This window comes from Xylocopa sonorina, chromosome 3 (genome assembly GCF_050948175.1).
Source record: "Xylocopa sonorina isolate GNS202 chromosome 3, iyXylSono1_principal, whole genome shotgun sequence".
In the NCBI taxonomy this organism is placed as follows: Eukaryota; Metazoa; Arthropoda; class Insecta; order Hymenoptera; family Apidae; genus Xylocopa; species Xylocopa sonorina.
Window position 1 is genome coordinate 7830512 of NC_135195.1, and position 17505 is coordinate 7848016.

General features: G+C 49.5%; 4 protein-coding genes across 6 annotated transcripts in view; 2 read left to right on the top strand and 2 right to left on the bottom strand.

Annotated features, from left to right (window-relative positions):
* Positions 1 to 5164, bottom strand: part of Fhos (Formin homology 2 domain containing) — a 187527-nt gene extending 182363 nt beyond the window's left edge. For 2 of the 3 annotated variants that reach the window (XM_076892440.1, XM_076892442.1), the window contains exon 1: positions 4959 to 5158. In XM_076892440.1, coding sequence (XP_076748555.1) covers positions 4959 to 5123 — 165 coding nt within the window. In that variant the 5' untranslated portion in view covers positions 5124 to 5158. Of the gene's footprint in view, positions 1 to 4958 lie in introns of all 3 variants that reach the window. The other variant, XM_076892438.1, reaches the window with a different exon arrangement.
* The window catches only part of LOC143422093 (RISC-loading complex subunit TARBP2), a 373185-nt gene that overhangs the window by 298435 nt on the left and 57245 nt on the right, over positions 1 to 17505 (top strand). The gene's annotated exons all lie outside the window — the stretch shown is intronic.
* LOC143422087 (2-aminoadipate transaminase) overlaps positions 1 to 17505 on the top strand; it is a 129610-nt gene that overhangs the window by 20833 nt on the left and 91272 nt on the right. The gene's annotated exons all lie outside the window — the stretch shown is intronic.
* LOC143422104 (uncharacterized) overlaps positions 5774 to 17505 on the bottom strand; it is a 29549-nt gene continuing 17817 nt past the window's right edge. Inside the window, exons 3-11 of the mRNA XM_076892511.1 lie at positions 16275 to 16718; positions 14811 to 16107; positions 13103 to 14451; positions 12014 to 12885; positions 11404 to 11626; positions 10761 to 10860; positions 10648 to 10683; positions 8143 to 8259; positions 5774 to 5935 (exon numbers count right to left, since the gene is read on the bottom strand). Of these exons, the coding sequence (XP_076748626.1) occupies positions 5830 to 5935; positions 8143 to 8259; positions 10648 to 10683; positions 10761 to 10860; positions 11404 to 11626; positions 12014 to 12885; positions 13103 to 14451; positions 14811 to 16107; positions 16275 to 16718 (4544 nt within the window). The 3' untranslated portion in view covers positions 5774 to 5829. The remainder of the gene's footprint in view (positions 5936 to 8142; positions 8260 to 10647; positions 10684 to 10760; positions 10861 to 11403; positions 11627 to 12013; positions 12886 to 13102; positions 14452 to 14810; positions 16108 to 16274; positions 16719 to 17505) is intronic.

Here is a 17505-nt window from a genome sequence, read left to right on the forward strand (position 1 = left end):
GAGCGACCGACCGTCCTCTTCGTTGGCAGCCGCGTGGCTGTTCGACGTTGCGACACGGCGACGCAATTGGGTCAAAGTGGTGCAGTCACGAAGGTGCCCGCCGGAGGTTCCAGCGACACTGCGGTAATCGTGCATTTAACCGTGCACCGGGACCTCCATGAGAATAGCCGCGTCCCGAAGGGTTGACTGCACCCAGCGATGGGATCGAGTGCAATCGAATCCGAGCGAGTGATCTCTGAGACAATTTTTCTGACTTCAAACAGGCCTGAACCTCTTCTAATCTGTACTGTTCGCTTCTACATCGAACATGTAATAGAACAGTGTAATTTCTTCTTCGCGAGGTAGTTTACACGTACCTTAACTAGAGTTCGAAACTAGTTTGTACAGCCGCGGTAGTTGGAAATCGCGCGCGACTGAAAGGAGGTTCTATAGCATTCGAGAGAAGCTGGGATCGAGTGGAACTCGCGTCCATATTGAACTTGCTCCCATCCGTAGCTGCTCCAGAAACGGTGTCACGAACAAAGGACCCACGTGCACGCTAGCCGTGCTCCTGGCGTTCCCGTCGCGTGACCTCTCTCTCCCTCGTCCCATCCTTTTCTCACCCGCCCTCGTTCTCTCCGCCGTGCATTTCCCTTCTCCTTTCCTCTCTCTCGCCGTCCACCGTGTCTCTCGTTCATTGTTCGCTCGCCGGCTGGATTGTCCCTGTTTCGGGCTACACGCCAGATGGACGCGCGTACTCTTACGTGCGTGGACCCACGGACAGTTTGCACAAAGCGCGTGTGCCCGATTAGGTGAATGAAGCGCGTCAGAGTGTCAAAGCAAAGCACCGCGAAAGGTGTCACGTCGACAAAGCTATCCGGACACGATCGTTAAAACCGCTCTGGCGAACGCGGCGCAACAGAGCCTGGGTCCTTTCATGGAGCTGGTAGAGGCGTTCGTATAAACGGCACCACCGGTTGTGGCTGTCAAAATGATAGGCGACACCGTGTAACGAGCTCGACGGGTTTCTACGATGACAACCAGCTACCTGAGGGACCTTGGGTGTCTAGAATCTCCGCAAACTGGATTCCAAGCTAATTTAACCTGGTCCCGCGAAGACGCGTAAAAGAGGCGACGCGAGGTCGCATACTGAGAAGAACAGCTAGAAGTTGTCGGGGAATCGGCGAGAGAATCGGAAGTCTATTGCGTTCGATCGGCTCGTACACGCGCTTCACGGGAACACAAAGTTTCTCCCCAGAGGGAAAGAAGGAAACGCTCGCAGGATGATAAATTGGAGTGGAAACCTGTTTACACTTAATGATCGCCTCTTGGGATATCGTGCCAACGAAGAAATCGAAGGTTTTGCTACCTAATATTCTCGACCAGTTCTCGTTGCGATATTTGCAAAGATAATAATGCCATCGAGAAGTGTTTCGACAACGTCTAACCGGAACACGTTTATGCGGCTGTTTTTTCGTGGGATACGATCAGGAATTTCAATTTGCCCGCACTATCGAACGCTAAATAGTAAATGACGAATATTATTCCCGTAATAATATTCCGTTCTTATAACAATATGCATAGACCTTCTTACTTTAGCGCTGCTGTCGTATGTTTCTTACAATTTAAGCCTTTATTCAAACGCGCTGTCTGACCCATTGTTCTTCCCCGCTATTCATAAATCTGCGGTTTCTTCGTTTTAAGCTTTCTCATTCTTCTTCAACTTTTTAAAGGTAAGTACCCTCTGCATCTTCTTTTCGAGTTGGGCTTTATACCAATAACCTGACGGGCATGTCACATTTATTATTTCCCGCTCTTAGTATCCACCTTTTGCCACATTTTTCTGTTTCTTGATTACTAACTGCTATTGTAACAGATGGTATGCTGTATAGGGTGTCTCGAGTGAAACAAAAAGATGTTCCATGGAGCTTGGCTTCAAGGTAGCGAGGTTGAAAGTCCTCACTTTGGATTCCTGTCGTCAGCGCGCAGGTATGCGAAGAATGTTCAGAATTGATTTTCGCCTCTCAATCGAATGTCTTCGCGTAACATACATATTCAAATTTTCCATCGCGTTTAACAAAGTCCCCGCCGCTCCATTATATCTACCTGCCATCCCGTTCTGTTGCCATAACAATTACCACGCACGATCCAGACTTCGTCCAGGCATTCCGCTTAAAATGCTTTCTGCATACCGCAGCAAAAACCATCATCAACCGCTTATCATCCGGGAATCAATTACGCGGCATCGTTTGCTAATGCATTCAGCACGCCTGCAACGATATTAATTACCGCATCGTTTGCAGCAGGCGGGCAATAACAATCGCCCAAAAGATACGCGGTGGTTAACGCACGGAACCATTCCTATCCGCGAAATCGCAGGCCAAGGCATTATGCCACCCCTCGAATATCATTCGGACGTTTGCTTATTCTAATGGCCCGTAATTTAAAGTCGCGTACAAAAGGATCCGCGATGATTTAATTGCCATTGTTCAGGCTGTACACCGTGTACAACGTAACGACGCGATAAAATTGCTTTCTCGAGGACAATGGCGCGACAAAAATCGAACGATATCGCAAACGAACCGTGTAAAATGCAGTCCTCTCGATTTTCCTTTTCCCTCGACGCAAGCCACGCTCTTGTAACAAATTGTTAAATAAATCCCGGGTAGAACGCGCGGCGGAGAGAAGAAAAAAACAGTTGGACTCGGTTTCCAATTAATTAGCACATTCGAGTAACGCCTCGCGTGCCGCGAGTACGAATCGAGCGAGCGTCCGGATACTTATGAGCGGCGCGGTCTGCATTACACGCCGTTCGAGTTTACGCGAAGCACGCTCGCGCGATCCAATGAATGAAACACGTAAACGTGCCGGGTCGCGAACGCCACGCAGCACATACGCAACCGCGTTCTTGCCCGGTTCGAGAGAGCAACGAGGCAGCAGTAACCAGCAGCGATCCGGTACGACAACCGCCGGAGATCCCACAAGATCCCTCCTCGACCATTAATGAATATAGTTACGCGCGCGGAATTTATGATCTACCCCGAGCGCGCACCCCACCCGCCACTTCTATATCACTCTTTCCACCGCTGTCGTAATACGCCAAGCATACATTTCTCCATCGGCTAGGGCGCTTAATAACGTCGATTTATTATAGTTAGCCGGCCAGACGACTCTGAGAGCCGCGCAACACCGCTCGCCTCGATATCGACGCGTAGCTAATAATAAATTTTGAAGAATTACCAGGCCCAAGGTGAAGTTGGGGAAACGCAACGAGCTGCAACGGATCCACGCCAGCCTCTCGCATCCGGCCACGGATCGCCGTCCGCTACCCCCGCGCGGATATAATTCATCGCGCCGCTTTCAACCCCCGTTCCACTTCGGCCCACGTGTAATTTCGCTGGTGGAACTTCGTCTGGAATCGTCCGGGTGATACGTCGTGATAGCGGACGACGTGGTTCCGAGGAAAGTTTCTGGGCGTGTAGTTCGGTTAATGGCACGCTGATTGAGAGTTAATCTAATCGTTTCTACGGGGTGAGGAGGGCACCGCGAAAGTGATTTCAGTAGGGATTCACGTGTAATTGTTTTCGAAACGTGGTGCGTTTTTCTTCTCTGGGATTGTTTGGAATTTCTATGAAGTTGAATCGATTCGACCGAGAGTTTTCACGCTCTGATGTTTGTAGCGGCTTTTAATTGTGCGCTAGTGTAATTGCAGAAGTTTTGTTGCATACGTTTACGTAATAGACTAACGTTTAATGATATTTAATGGTAATAAACTTTACGAGGGAACCATTTAAAAAGTACAGAAAAAGTTGTTCGACTGAATTACAAATTCGCTGGTAACGGGTAGGGAAAATGTTTTCCGGCAAAACCCAGTATCTCCTACGTATTACAGACGACGTGAAGAGCGTTACGAGCGAGCTGGGTAAAAGGAAAACTTGTGCTCGCGCAAAATTTCTACGGTCTCTAAAATCCTTGATGCAGTAAGTGGCTGCATTAAACGAGAATCCTGCCTGGCGATGAGAAAAATTCCTGTCTCCCGCGAGAGAGGTTCCGTTACACATGGATCTCCTCGCATTACCAGCCGAGCAACCGCACCGTATTTTTCCGCTAACGTGAAACATTTGTTCAAACACCTACCGCGGCATTCTGCTCGTCGCTATTCGTTTACGTCGTTCATCGAGGTAACAGAGAGAGCGATAGATGACGAGCATGATAAATAATTTCTTTCGTACGTCGTGAAAATAACATCGAATCGACTGTATTTATACACCATTGCGATGTAACGTTTCTATGCGATACCAGCAATTTTTTATTTAACAGTCGATACTGTTCCTCGTTAAATCGATGTAACAACGAAAATGCTAAACGAATAAGTTTCTCTACAGATAACTATCGTGCTGTACACGTATGCGATCGATAATAACAGTAAGAGATACTTTCCGTATATTATCAGGAAAGAGAAAAAGATTTCATCGAGTAGTGATATCATCGCTTAAACAAATGGTTCGATCCATTACGCATTAACAACATCGCAAGTAACCGTCAAAGAAATCATGGTAACGCTCTTGATAGATCTCTATCGCAGTCGTACCGCGAATCCGGATCTTCCATTAATCGCTCCGATCGGTATACGGCGGGGTCGTTGAATCCCCCCTCTGGCTAATTGTAAGCCTAACATCCATCGCTCGGCAAGCATCGGATCGTTAAACCAAAACAAGACGAGAGGATAGAAAAACGAGACGGGGAATGAGAGGGCGGTTGGAAAGTGGTGATTTTTAAGCAATCAAGCGCATCGTTAACCGGCGGCAAAAAATCCTATGAATTATACTTTCGCGGTGGATACCGCGCGGGTACGCCGTGGGGCCCGCTGATCGGGCATTAATTCGCCCTCCGCTCTCGATCCCTCTCGATAAACGATGAATTAACCAGAGTGGAACACACGGCGTCCCGTTCCAGAGCGAGAAAGATGGAACACTCACCCTGTGAGGCGCCCGTAGAAGTCGATGCACCGCTGCGAGCTGGTTAATTAGTGGTAAAGTCGCGCTGAAGGTGTGCACAGGCGGCCTCGGTGGCTCCGGGTAGGAGCTTGCATAGGCAAATGGATCGACGTCATTCAGATACTGCACTCTGCACGTCAAAGACATCTCGCGGGCCCTCTGTATCTCGGCCGTAACGGCCGATTGTTGTCCGATAGGGCCTTTTTTTTATTTCTCTTTTCCTCGAGCGGGAGAGGTCCGAAGAAGGCGAACGGCACAGGCTCGTTTCGCTCCTCGCGAGATCGCCAACCCCTCTGTGTCTCTCTTACCCTCTCACTCGCGCGTTAGACTCTCTCTCTCTCTCTCTCTCTACCTCTCCCGTACGTTTCACCGGACCGCACAACCGCTTTACGCGAACGCACGAACCAGTTCGTCGTACCGCCGATTTATTTTCATTCGAATCGGCCGGCTCCTACGAGCAACCGAGAAAACGAACCTTGCTCTCGTTCGCCGGCTCTTTCGTACGGCGAAGCGCGTCCAGCCCGCGTTCACCAACCGTGTCACCACCGTTCGCGCCACCGGCCCGCTGTTCCTCTTCCTTTTTCGCCCGCGTCTCTTTCTTCCTCCACGCGTTCCATTCGCGTCTACCGGCACGACCACGGAACGCTGAGGCTCACGTGAATACCTTGATCGCGGTGAACCGATGCGTACGTGTGGATTTCTCTCTCTCTCTCTCTCTCTCTCTTTCTCTATTCACTACGGCCACGAACGTCTCCTGGCCGTTTCGCGAGCTCGTCTCTTTTCTAGGAGGACAAGAAAGAGAGAGTGACGCACCGCGGACGACCGTGGAAAAGCTTGCTCCGATTTATTTTCGTCAAACCGACGACACCGGTGACTCGTGACGGGGAAGGAAAGCGCCGCTGTTCTGTCCCCGGCGCTTTTCGCGCTCTTCCATCGATCGATCGGTTCGGAATGTGGATCTGGAAATTAATTGGGTTTGATTCTCTGTTTTAGAATCGTTCTACGTCGCGAAATAATAAAATGGAACTCGACTGTTCGTCGCTCGTACGTGTGAAGGTGACAATGTTGAAACTGTAACAACCTTTGACTCCGTACCACCAGATGAATAAGAAACCAGCGGTCGTTTTCAGCCGGTCGATGACCTTTAGATTTTCCTTTCACTCGTTTGTCGGCTTGTCGACCGAAAGTGGAAAGATCGGAAGAGGTAATTTCCATTTGCCGTCAAGGTTACGAACGCTCTGACATACCGTGGATCCTTTTAGCTTGTATTACGATCGGCATTACGAAACGAATTTCTTCTCTAACACCTCGGGACGACTATTGGCGAATGAATTCACACAAGAAACTTACTAAATCTGCCGTATCTATTCGTACACCATGCTATCCAACTTATTTAACGCGCGAAAAATAGAACGATACACGCGTCTATGCGATTCGTAGAAACGTGCAACGAATCGGAGCGCGGGATCGAAATAGCGGGCCATTCGAACCGGGCACAAAAATGGTGGACATAATACCAGTTCTCGCGTTTTCACACGCGACATCTGACCGTGACCATCGATACTTCTGTTCAAGAGCGGGAGAATCGCGAGAGAATCGAGGCTCGAGCAGAATGAATTTACGAAGCGTCAATTATTCACGCATGCCGCAGTCAGTCTTGTCATCCTCTGGTACTCGCATTGTTCTTACCCGTTGCATAGGCTAGCTCTTCTGCGAACCGGCTCGATGGTGTACCACGCCGGAGAAAAAGTAAGGAAGACGGAGAATAAAGAGAGAGAAATAGCGAACGATGGAGCTGGAAGCGACAGAAAGGGAGAGAGGGAGAGAAAGAAAGAGAGAGAGAGAGAGAAAATGGCGTGAAGGCAGAAGGGAAATGAGGGGGAGGGAGACAGAAGGGAAAACAAGTCTGCGCCATGGCACGAATGTAATCGTGCCTGTAGCCGACGAAAGATTCACGATCAAGATGCGATCGTAACGTAAGATCGTACCTAAGAGGATTTCCAAACTCGTCTGAATCAACAAATCCGCCGTGGACCGATGCTTTCGCGCGGACGACTCCGACCGTTCCATGGTCGGTGCCAACTTTTCGGTATGCCGCCCGGAATGTCGCTCATCAAAAGAATTTCACCGTCCACGTTGCTTTCTCCGTTCGCTTTCCTATGCGAATCGATTTTTCCTTTAAAAATACAAATTCGCCCGAGAGAAGATTCTCGAAACGTCCGTGGTGCTTGGCGTTATTCCGCGGGTAGCAGCCAGCGGAAGTATACAAACAACGCGTACTCCGTTCGATTCGCTCCGAGCGATCTGGTAAAGGTTCAGTCGACGACGGAATCCTAACACAGATATTTATACGACACGACCCACGAATTAATTTCTATATAAATCCTTCCAAGCTACGAGGCGAAATTAACACCTCTCCCGCGTTGGCGAAACGCGACGTATAATTGACGGCCATTTTTTTATTCGCGCGGAGAATCTTACGCGAACGATAAGGATATCGCAGTAGAGGCAACGATCGCGAAGGTGTACGACGAAAGACACAAACACAGCTTCGTGTTCGAACCGGACCTACCGCTGAATGCTATACGACTAAAGTCCAAAACAAACAGCACGAACTTTGACTACGAACCATAGACCGCAGGAACCAGTCGAGACGTTCGACATTCCACTGAAATTATCGACACCAGAAAGAATTCACATCCTAACAATCAATTTACGCGGCATCGTGCGCCGCTTGCGCGCAACTGACAGTTCCCTCAGTGTCACCTCCAAACGTACGATCGATCATTGAACAAATGAGTTTCCACATTACCTGTGACACCAACCGGTCAGTTAAAGAACGCCATCCCCCGATCGGATAAACCAGCCTCGGTGTTGGTGGATTTCTGCGTGGTCTGGAGCAGGGGCCGGTAGACGAGGAACGGAAGTATATACAGCGAACGAACCGTCGAACCGGAGTCTGCGCGACAAAAACTCAGGCTTGAACGACACGCGCGCTTCCCGCGCACGGAAACGCGCGTCACTTTTACTCGCGGCCGGTTCACGTCCCTCGTCCGAATGCGCACATTTAAATCGACGATGCGGCGGCGAGAAAACTACGCGTAACCGTGGACGTGAGAAATGAGCGCGAGGAATGACAGAATACACAACAAACAACGTGCCTTACCTCGCGAGCGGCCGCTGCGACACTGAACGTGGCGGACACCTGTCGCCACTGAGGCGACGGTGGCGCCGCCAAGCAGCCAACCCCCTCTCTACTCCGTCTGTTATACAAAGGGCACCCCGAGACGATGCCGCGAAGACAGTATTTTCTCTCTTTATTATTTAAACTGTTATTTATCGAGACTGCAATTAATTTAGTGGTTGATCGTTCGTATAGTGCGATAAATTCATTTGACTAAAAATGATTTGTTGCTACGAATCGTTTAAATCGCTGTTCGATGCATGGCATTTAATTGCGAGGAGCACGTGGCAGATAGAGTGGTGGAAATTATATTTTTGCAAGGAAAAATATTAATTGAAGATGTTCCAATGATGTAACGATTATGTTGCCATGTTTGATAGAATTATTTTTACCAAACGAAATTTCAATATTCAGAAAAAATGCTTGCGAAATATTGATCTATTACTGTTTCAGTGGGGTAACTTGAGTAAGGATGTATTATACGTTCCTTTCAAATTGAATTGACACATGATTCATTGTTCGACTGATGCGAAACTAAATTTAGACTTATGGATACGTGCAATTGCATCTTTGTCGAAGCAGATGTTTTTAAATAATAGTTTCCGTTCGTGTTGAGGATAATTTTGGAATTGCGTCAATATTGCATTAGCTTAGCAACACTCGAGAACGTATTAATAGTATATACGTATAGGTAAAGTAAAATACGTCAACCTTCCATGTTCTTTTCGCGTATCACGAAAATTGCACAGTGCTGAACTAAACAAAAGCTATAGTCGTACATTCGCTTCGCGTAGAATTATTTTCTGCAATATCTGACAAGTTTGCAGGCTAAAAAAAAATGTTTGAATTTCGAGACGAGAAAATGTCAGCAGTCATTCTAATCGGAAAGAGAATTGAAAAATACATAAACCGTATACTCTTCCCAACAGCGTAAACCTGAACAAACCCACATCTAGATTGCAGACGAAACTCTTTGTTTTGCGGCTGACCAAAAACCAGCAATATCGTCGTCAAACAAACTTTATTCAGCCGGCTGGAATGACCTGTTTTCTGTGGACCTCGTTCGAGCTGTCCCTATCTTTCCCTCTCTTTTTTTTCGATTTTCCGCAAAGATAGCCAGGGTAACACGGGTTCGCCCGTTGGTTCGCCGTGTTCAGGGACGGAGATTTTCAGGCAGAAAAGAGGTGGAAAGAGCGAGCGAGAGAGGGACGAGACGTGTCGCGTGGGGACCGAAGAGCCAAATGAAACGACAGGGATGGTAATTGTGCGGTGAAAAAATAATCAGCTGGCGCAGCACGTAGAGCATAACCGTAAGTGCGGCTGTGCTCATTGTTGTCCCGCTAGTGCGAGACCCCACGAGGGTGGCAAGCTCACAAAAGGGGCTGCTGGACCCATAGAAACGTGATGGGAGGTAGCTCGCGCGGGAGGGTGCCACCGCTGCGATAAAATTCTATAGTGCTACGGGAAAATATGAGTGACTCGGCGACTGGGCACCAAGAGAGAACACAAAGGATTCATCGTTGTTTTGTTGTTGTTGTTGTTGTTGTTCTACGTTTATCCCTTCTTTCGTTAATCAATACCTTTTTAACTCTACGTTTACCGGGAGCGTTGGTTTCTGTACAAATAAAATGAACAACACTCCTTGTTAAATTTATGAACTCCTCGCAGAAGAGACACGCTTCTGCTGTGTGGTCTTGTTCCTTCTGCAAATCATCGACACGTGCATTCGAGATAGATACGCTGTTGAAATGATTGATAAAAAAACCGTGAGATTAGTGCGAGGGATTTCCGCGAGGTAATTGAAAATTCGTTCTGTTACGTGGCGAACGTGGAAAGTTCCGAGCAGAGGGGAAGTGACTCCAGAAGACCCCTTTGTTGTCAGCACTTTGCGTGCAAAACGGAAGAAAAAAGAGGAGAGAGGAAAGGGAGTCTGAAGTAAAGGAGGGTCTCTCTTCGCACATCCCTCATGAGAAACAATAATGTCGGGCGCGCTACCACTCCTCCTGGATATCGTCTACCCTCTTCTCGCCTTTGTTCGTCTGGCTTTTTTTTCGAGTACGCGTCCTCTCATCCACGGCCATCTACACATTACTTTCCTTCGGCTACTGATCATGAAAAGAATTGCACGCGAATAGCGAGCGCGCGAAGGACTGCGTCTCGATGAGAAGCTGCTGAAGCAACGAAAGAAACGGGGGTATTGTCTGCTTGCTTTGCTTCCCTTCTGCCGCTTCACGCGGTAGAGCAAAACGATGGAACGTCGAGCAGTATAGATTCCTCTGCGCACCTTTCATATTTCGAGAGAAAGAGAGAGAGAAAGAGAGAGAGAGAGAGATGATAATTGTACGCTACGCGGACAACAGAATTGTTGTAAACTTAAGACGAATCGACTGAGCGACATTTCATTGGTAGCAGCCAAGTCGTCGCTTCCAATTCGATGTCAGAAGCTCGAGGACGCGAAGGCGAAAGAATTGTTCGGAATAACTTACCGGAATGTAGCCGTCGGGTTGGGGTCTCTCGTTGTCCCTGAAGAAAATTGCTTAATTACAATCAAGCATCCACGCGTTTCGGAATTCACGTTCGATTAACGACATGAAACGTACCGATGCCGTCGTTGGATCACAGGCGTCTGCGGCGTGCTGTCGTGGATGATCACTTGGGTGGCATCGATCTCTTCGCATTCTGAACTCTCTTCTTCCGAATCTACATCAACGATAACATTCGCAGGACATATATAAAAAAATCATACTAATAATATTAAGTATCGCGTAAATTCGTTCCGTTCCCTGTACTACATATACCATTAATTATTTAACTTTCCGAACTCAGTTCGTCCGAATTAAGAAACGTCCTACGGTTCCTACGGTTATGGTTCGTTATACTCCGCTACCCGGTAACCCAAATTTCCTTTCGTCAGGGAGATTACAATCGCCAAAATCTGTTCGTACGAACTACCCCCTAATCCCATCAACTCCCCTTTCAATACTGTATATGTGCGTCTGTACGTGTTCACTGGTACCCACGATTCAGCACCCATCCATCGAGCAGGCCGCAATTCCCAAAAGGAAGGATCCTATTGATTCTCTTCAAAGGGGCAGAGTTCTCTCGTTAACAGGGTCGCCCGCGAACTATTCTAAACCCGACGTACCAGCTGTATTCGACACACGATCGGCAATTCGGGGAACACCCGCGCCAACGCGCACGCGATCCATTCTAAATCGCGTTAAATTCGTTCCGAAAACTCACCCTCCTCGATGTGCTCGCGTTTACGGATGCGCGACAAGACGGGGCTCGGGCACAGGGCGGTCGTGTCGCCCAGCAGGTCGTCGATGTTCGTGTGCTCGCCGATGAACAACGGTAACGTCGAGGGACGTTTCCTTGGCGACGATCTTCGGGGTGTTGTCTGCACGTTGTCGTAAGGCGAGTCGCGTCCCCCGTAATTGTCTGGCGGATCCGGGGGATTTTCCACCTGCGAAATACGCACGCTTTGCTCGTAACTAAGTAGACTGCGATCTAATCCACGGATGGCGTTCAAATGTCATTTAACAATTTTAGTTGGCAAATTGATTATTCTTCAGACAAAACGATCGAAAGTGACTTCTTACGGAAAAGAATTTAATAAGAACGAGGATAAATATCGCGCAAGGTCGTCGTTTTGACAACTTCACTTTACGCAGCAACCGCTTGATTTCTTAATAAAGAGTCAATGACCTAATCGTGAAAGCAAATTTACCCTCTCACCGACGTCAGGCACGCGACGTTAGAGATTTACGACGTCGCGTATTATCATGTCGGGATATTGTTTCGTCAGTTAGGGACCGTTAAATGAATAATGCAGGATATATGATCACTTTACCCCTTCGGGACTGGCGCGATCCCCAAGCGGCTCGTCGGGCGGTGGTGGCGGAAACTCGATAGGGAATCTAGAGAGGCTTCTCTTCGCGTATATCTCAAGTTCAGGGTTAACGCCAATATCGATCTTCTCGAAAGACTCGGACGAGTCGGACGTGCTGTTCGACGTTTCCACGGGAATCTTAACGACGCCTTCGGGTACGTTCGACGAGCTATCCATCCACCATGGTTTCTCACCGGAGTCCACGTGTCTGACTTTGCTCGCGCTGCTACTGTACGTTTGACAATCGTCCACCTCGTCGTTATAACCGTTATTAACATTGTTCGTAGGAGTGGCAGCGATCGGAATTACTTCGACTCCTTCAGGTACATTCTCAGGATTGTCGCTCATCCACCACGCTCGTTCGCCGGACTGTTGATGCTTCAGTCGATTTCTACGCTCGCTGGACCGAGTACTCGAACGACTAGATTCGCGTTTCGAAACGATGGACGGCGTTGACGATCGTTTCTTCGATTCGTCCAGGGGCCCATTGTCGTTCGCGTCCAACCACCAAGCCCTCTCCCCTGATTCCTGCCTCCACACCGCCGGATGCGACGGTTTTTTCGCTTCCTCCGAAGGGACGCCGTCGTTTCCGTCGAGCCAGCGATCCCTGTCACTCGACTCGTGCCCCGAAACCGTCGAGGAAGATTGTTTCTTCGTTTCCTCCGAGGGCGCGCTATCGTTGGAATCTAACCACCAAGCGTTCTCCCCTGATTCTTGTCTCGGAACCGTCGCCGGCTGTTTCCTCGCGTCCTCCGAGGCCCCGCTGTCGTTCGAGTCTAACCACCAGGCTCGTTCCTCCGATTCTTGTCTCCAGACTTTGTATTTAAATTTGCCTGGGAACACACAATTAACGGGACGGTGTATTTACACGTGTACGGTTGATTTATACTTCGAGTGATTTACGGTGGATAATTAAGACGTTCCGCGGATCTTTCAGAGATTTACGAGATTCGTGGGATGCATAGAAACTTGGTTGAATACGCAAAGAGAATATATATATTCATTACAACCGCGATACTTCTACGAACGAGAATATAATTGTCGACTCACCATCGTCAGGTAAGGTACCACTGACGGTCGTTTCTTGACTGATATCGTCGTTACACACGCTTCCCGTTTCTATGCCTTCAGGAACGTTGTCGGAGTTCGGATCCATCCACCAAGGCTGTTCCCCGGAATAGTTCCGCCTGATCCTCGCGCTGCCCTGTCTCTTGTCGTCGCATTTCTCCGAGTTCGTGAAGCTGAAGCTCTTCGATAGACTCGTCGATAAACACACGGGCCCGCTTGGTTCCGACTTCCTCGCGTCCGCACTCTCCTCGTTGGAGTCCAGCCAACCACCTGATTTACCGGACTCGCTGGAATCTTGGTGCTTGTTCTTGAAAAGATTGGTAACCGGCGCGAGGGCCCTCATCAAGAACGACTTGGCGTCCTCCGTTTTCCCGGAACGATCGCTCCTCGATCTCGGGCTGGACGGCGGTCTAGGCGGTTTGTCCATCGTCAGAGACATCTCGTCAGCAGATGACGCCAACACGCTCGTTCTAGACGAGCCGGTGCTTATCTTGCCCCTTTTCTCGCAGAAAGGCGACTTGGACGTCCTCCTCTTGCGACGCCTCGATCCTGGCCGCGTCTGCTTCTCGTCGTCCTCCTCCTCGCTGCTCGACGAGTTCGAGGAATTCGACTCGCTGTTCTCGCTGGAGCTCGACGTACCGTCTTCCTTGCCTTTCTTCCCGGACGGTGATTTCGAGCTGCTCCTCGACTTCTCCGGTCGCAACAGCCCGCTCGACTCGGTTTTCCTGCTGATGCTTCTCGACGACGCGCTGGACGGGATTCTCAACCTCGACCTGTTCGATTTCACCGAGCTGGCGCTCGATTCCGACGGCACAGCCGGTCGGTGGATGCTCGGTTCGGAGTTCGGTTCGGATTGCGAATCTTGAGAGCTGACGGACATGCTGCGTTGGCTCTTCTTGTTCCTGATGTACTTGGACTGCGACGGGTCGCCGTTCTCCATGTTCAACGTCGACTTCCGGAAGTCCTTGTTCACGTACTTGACCGGCACGACGCTCTTCGACCCGGACGCCGACGATCCGTCGCTCTTCGGCACAGGTGGTTTCCCACGGGCATCCGGCGAGTCGCCCTGTCTCAGATTCACTGAGGACGCGCTCGAACACGACGCGGACGACTTCCCCGGCGACGACGACGACGACGACGGCGGCGGTGTCGCCTTTATTTTTGCACCCTGACTCGCCATCGAGCCGGCTGACGACGACTTCGATCTGCCAATTGGCACGCTCGCAGCGGAACCGTCCGACGAGTCGGCACGCGTTATCTGACGGCCGAGATTTTTCGCGGAGCCGCCTCGTGATTGCAACGACGCCGTGGTCCGACTTTGGGACGAGCCGCTGCTGTACCGAGAAATCAGAAAAAGACACGTGTGAAAAATTGTGTTCGAAACTTGCGCAAAGGAGATGAAGAACGAGGATCGTGCGATTTTTGTGTGGGATCGGTTGTTTGCTCAAGGTCAGTGAAAATAGATCCAGTGTCACTTGGCTACAGTATTGTTACAATATATCGTTTCGTTAGTATTTGTTTCGGTCGTTTGTTTATAGTTGTATTGGGAAAGAAATTGTATATAGTTGAACGTTATGAGTACACGTTATAGGAATGCACGGTTAAATATATCTACGGTAATTGTATATTAATGATGGAAAACGAATTGTTATACTTGACGACTTCATGCACAGTGACGCTGAACAAGTACCTTTGTAAAGAATCTTTCGAAATTTTGTCACTCTTCGTCGACGAGCCTTCTTCGCTTTGTTCCCGACAACGTCCCTCGACTATTCTCGAGGATTCATCAAGCTTCGATAACGAGCTGGCCTCAGACTTGGGCGTCGAGCCTCTCCGCTCCCGCAGTCCGTCGGACTTAGCCGACGAACTCGACGACGACTTCGCGATTTTACTTTCATTCTTCGTCCCTATACGACCTAATCTCGGTATCGACGGTCTTCTCTGGCTGCTGCTTTCGCTCTTCGAAACCGAACTTTCCCTGCTGCTGTGTTGCTCGTCCCCTTTCGAAATGCTTTCTCGAGAATCGGAGGACTTGATGGCAATGCCAGCTTGCTGCGGTGAATTCTCCCTCTTCACGAGCGAAGGACTCGCCAAACGACTGCCTTTACCCTCAGCCTTCCCGACAGCGCACGGACGCGCTGCCGCGTTTTGCACTTTAACCTCCGCTTGATCCCTGTTCGAATTCTCCTGGCCATTACTCGCAGGCGTCTTCGAGTCCGTCTTCGCGACGCCAGAGTCCGTCGCGCTCTTAGCGAAACCCAAACCGCCCAACACTTTGCCACTCTGCTCGCTTTGGTTCCTATTGCCATGGCTCTCTTGGCTAGAACCGGCTTTCGAAGTGGAGTCGTTCCTCGAGCCGTCGTTCGATCTGGAGAACGCGAAACTGTTTACTCTGGGATTCGCCCCGCCGCCACCGCCGTTGAACCCTCTCGCGTACACCCCACTTCCGCTCGAATTCGACGAGAACTTGTCCAGATACGTGGACCACGGCGCCCCTGGGATCCTCCCGCCGCCTCCGAATCGTGAGAACCTCGAACTATCCTCCAACCGATCGCACTGCGCCTCTTGGTCCTTGGTATCCGTTTTCTTTCGAACGCGAGTCACTTCCCGTTGACTCGTGATGCCTACGTCGGCTCTCCTGCTCCTGACGAACGACGACGAAGCAGGCGGACTGGGCGACGTGCCCCTCGTCACCATCGTGACCGTGTCGTTGTCTTGAAGTCTCTCGTCCACCTCGGATTCATCGGGTTTCACAGGGGTTACGTGCGTTTCTTGGATCGTGTCTTTTTCTAGCTTCTGCTTCAAACCATCCTCGCTCTTCAAGTTCGCTGGCATAGGCTTACTGCCTGAAGTTCGGAACCTGTCCGATCCGGAGTAGCTTATGGCCGCTGGTACTCGATCGCTGCTGGTTCTCGATGGGAGGAACCTGCTACCAGCTGTCGTGCCGAATCTCGAGGAGATCGGCGCCGAGCTCGATTCAGAGGCACCTGGAAATATTCCCAAACGTTATACACTCTACCTTCTATAATGAATGGAAAAGAAATAAAAAAGCCAGAGTAGTACACATTTCTGTCTACTCAAACCTTTTTAACTCTTCGAAAAGCGTACAAAATTCTGATTCGAACGTAACGTCGAGTAGAAATGATTCACTCACTGGAAGTAGCACTGGATCGACCGTAGGAGGGACCCCTCGAGTAAACTCTGAAGGAGTTCGATTTCCCGATGCTGACTTCCGGACTAGGCTCGCGGGAACTCCTCTCCGAGTTTGGGCGTAATCCACGATACGAGACAGGCGGATGATCGGCCCTCTCTTTCTTCTCGATTCTGCTTTCGTTCCCATAAGTTCGAGGCAAGCCTGAACCGGGATAGGTGTTGGACCCGTATCGCGATACTCCGTCGGGCTCTCTACTCTTCTCCCGGGAAGTGGCGCGGTTATATCTGTCCAGGACGGAGGCGGGCCTGTCCGAGGGTTTAGCAACTGGGAAAGAGTACTTCTCGTACAGGGAGGATCTGCTGCTCGACAATGGACTCTTCGCTCCTACGTCCTCCGTCGACGACCTGCTCGGGTGCAGTCTGCTTCTGTCGGTGTCCTTGACACCTGAAACGCGATTGTGCTGTTATTTTTTTTTTATAACTTCTAGTACTTTTCTTTTGGATTACGAACAGAACGTAGAATGCGATGCTACGAAAATGTACAATTTTCAGAGAGAACCGAGCCTTTATTCGAAAGGTATACGGGAAATGCGAGGTGAAACGCAGTTTTTCATCTGTAAATAGAGACGAATGGAGTGACCGTTTGATCGGAAGCTTTGAAGCTGGACTCGCTAAGCCAAAACGCCTATCATGATCGCCCAATAAGAAATGATAGGCGATAGGCATTACACAGAGCTGCTTCCCTTGTTGGACGCGACACGCATTCGTGCTATTGAAATCAAAGCGTGCAAAATCAAAGCATTCAATCGTACGAACCGAAGCACCCGATTCTGGTCCTACTGTGATCTTGCTAACAAAAACTGCGTGACGCGCCCGTCCGAATGGCGCTGGCTTTATCTACCGGCCGTCCCATTCGAAGTGGCTCTATCTACTGCCTTCGCTCCCCATTGAATCAGACGATCGAATCGCCATTTAAAAAGTACCAGCGAAACACTGGACCTTCTCACTTTTATTTCGCTTCATCGAGAACGATTGAAATCAAAGTGTCATCAAAGTAATCGTTCCTCGTTACGATACCTACATAATATAAAGCGCGAGAAATAAAAGACAAACGTTTGAATTTAACGAGGTGTAAAGACTTCTTCGATTCCAAATAAATTCAACTATTCAATTGCCACAACGATATCGACGAGTATTCCCAAAGCATTACATAAAAGTTTCAATGAAACTTA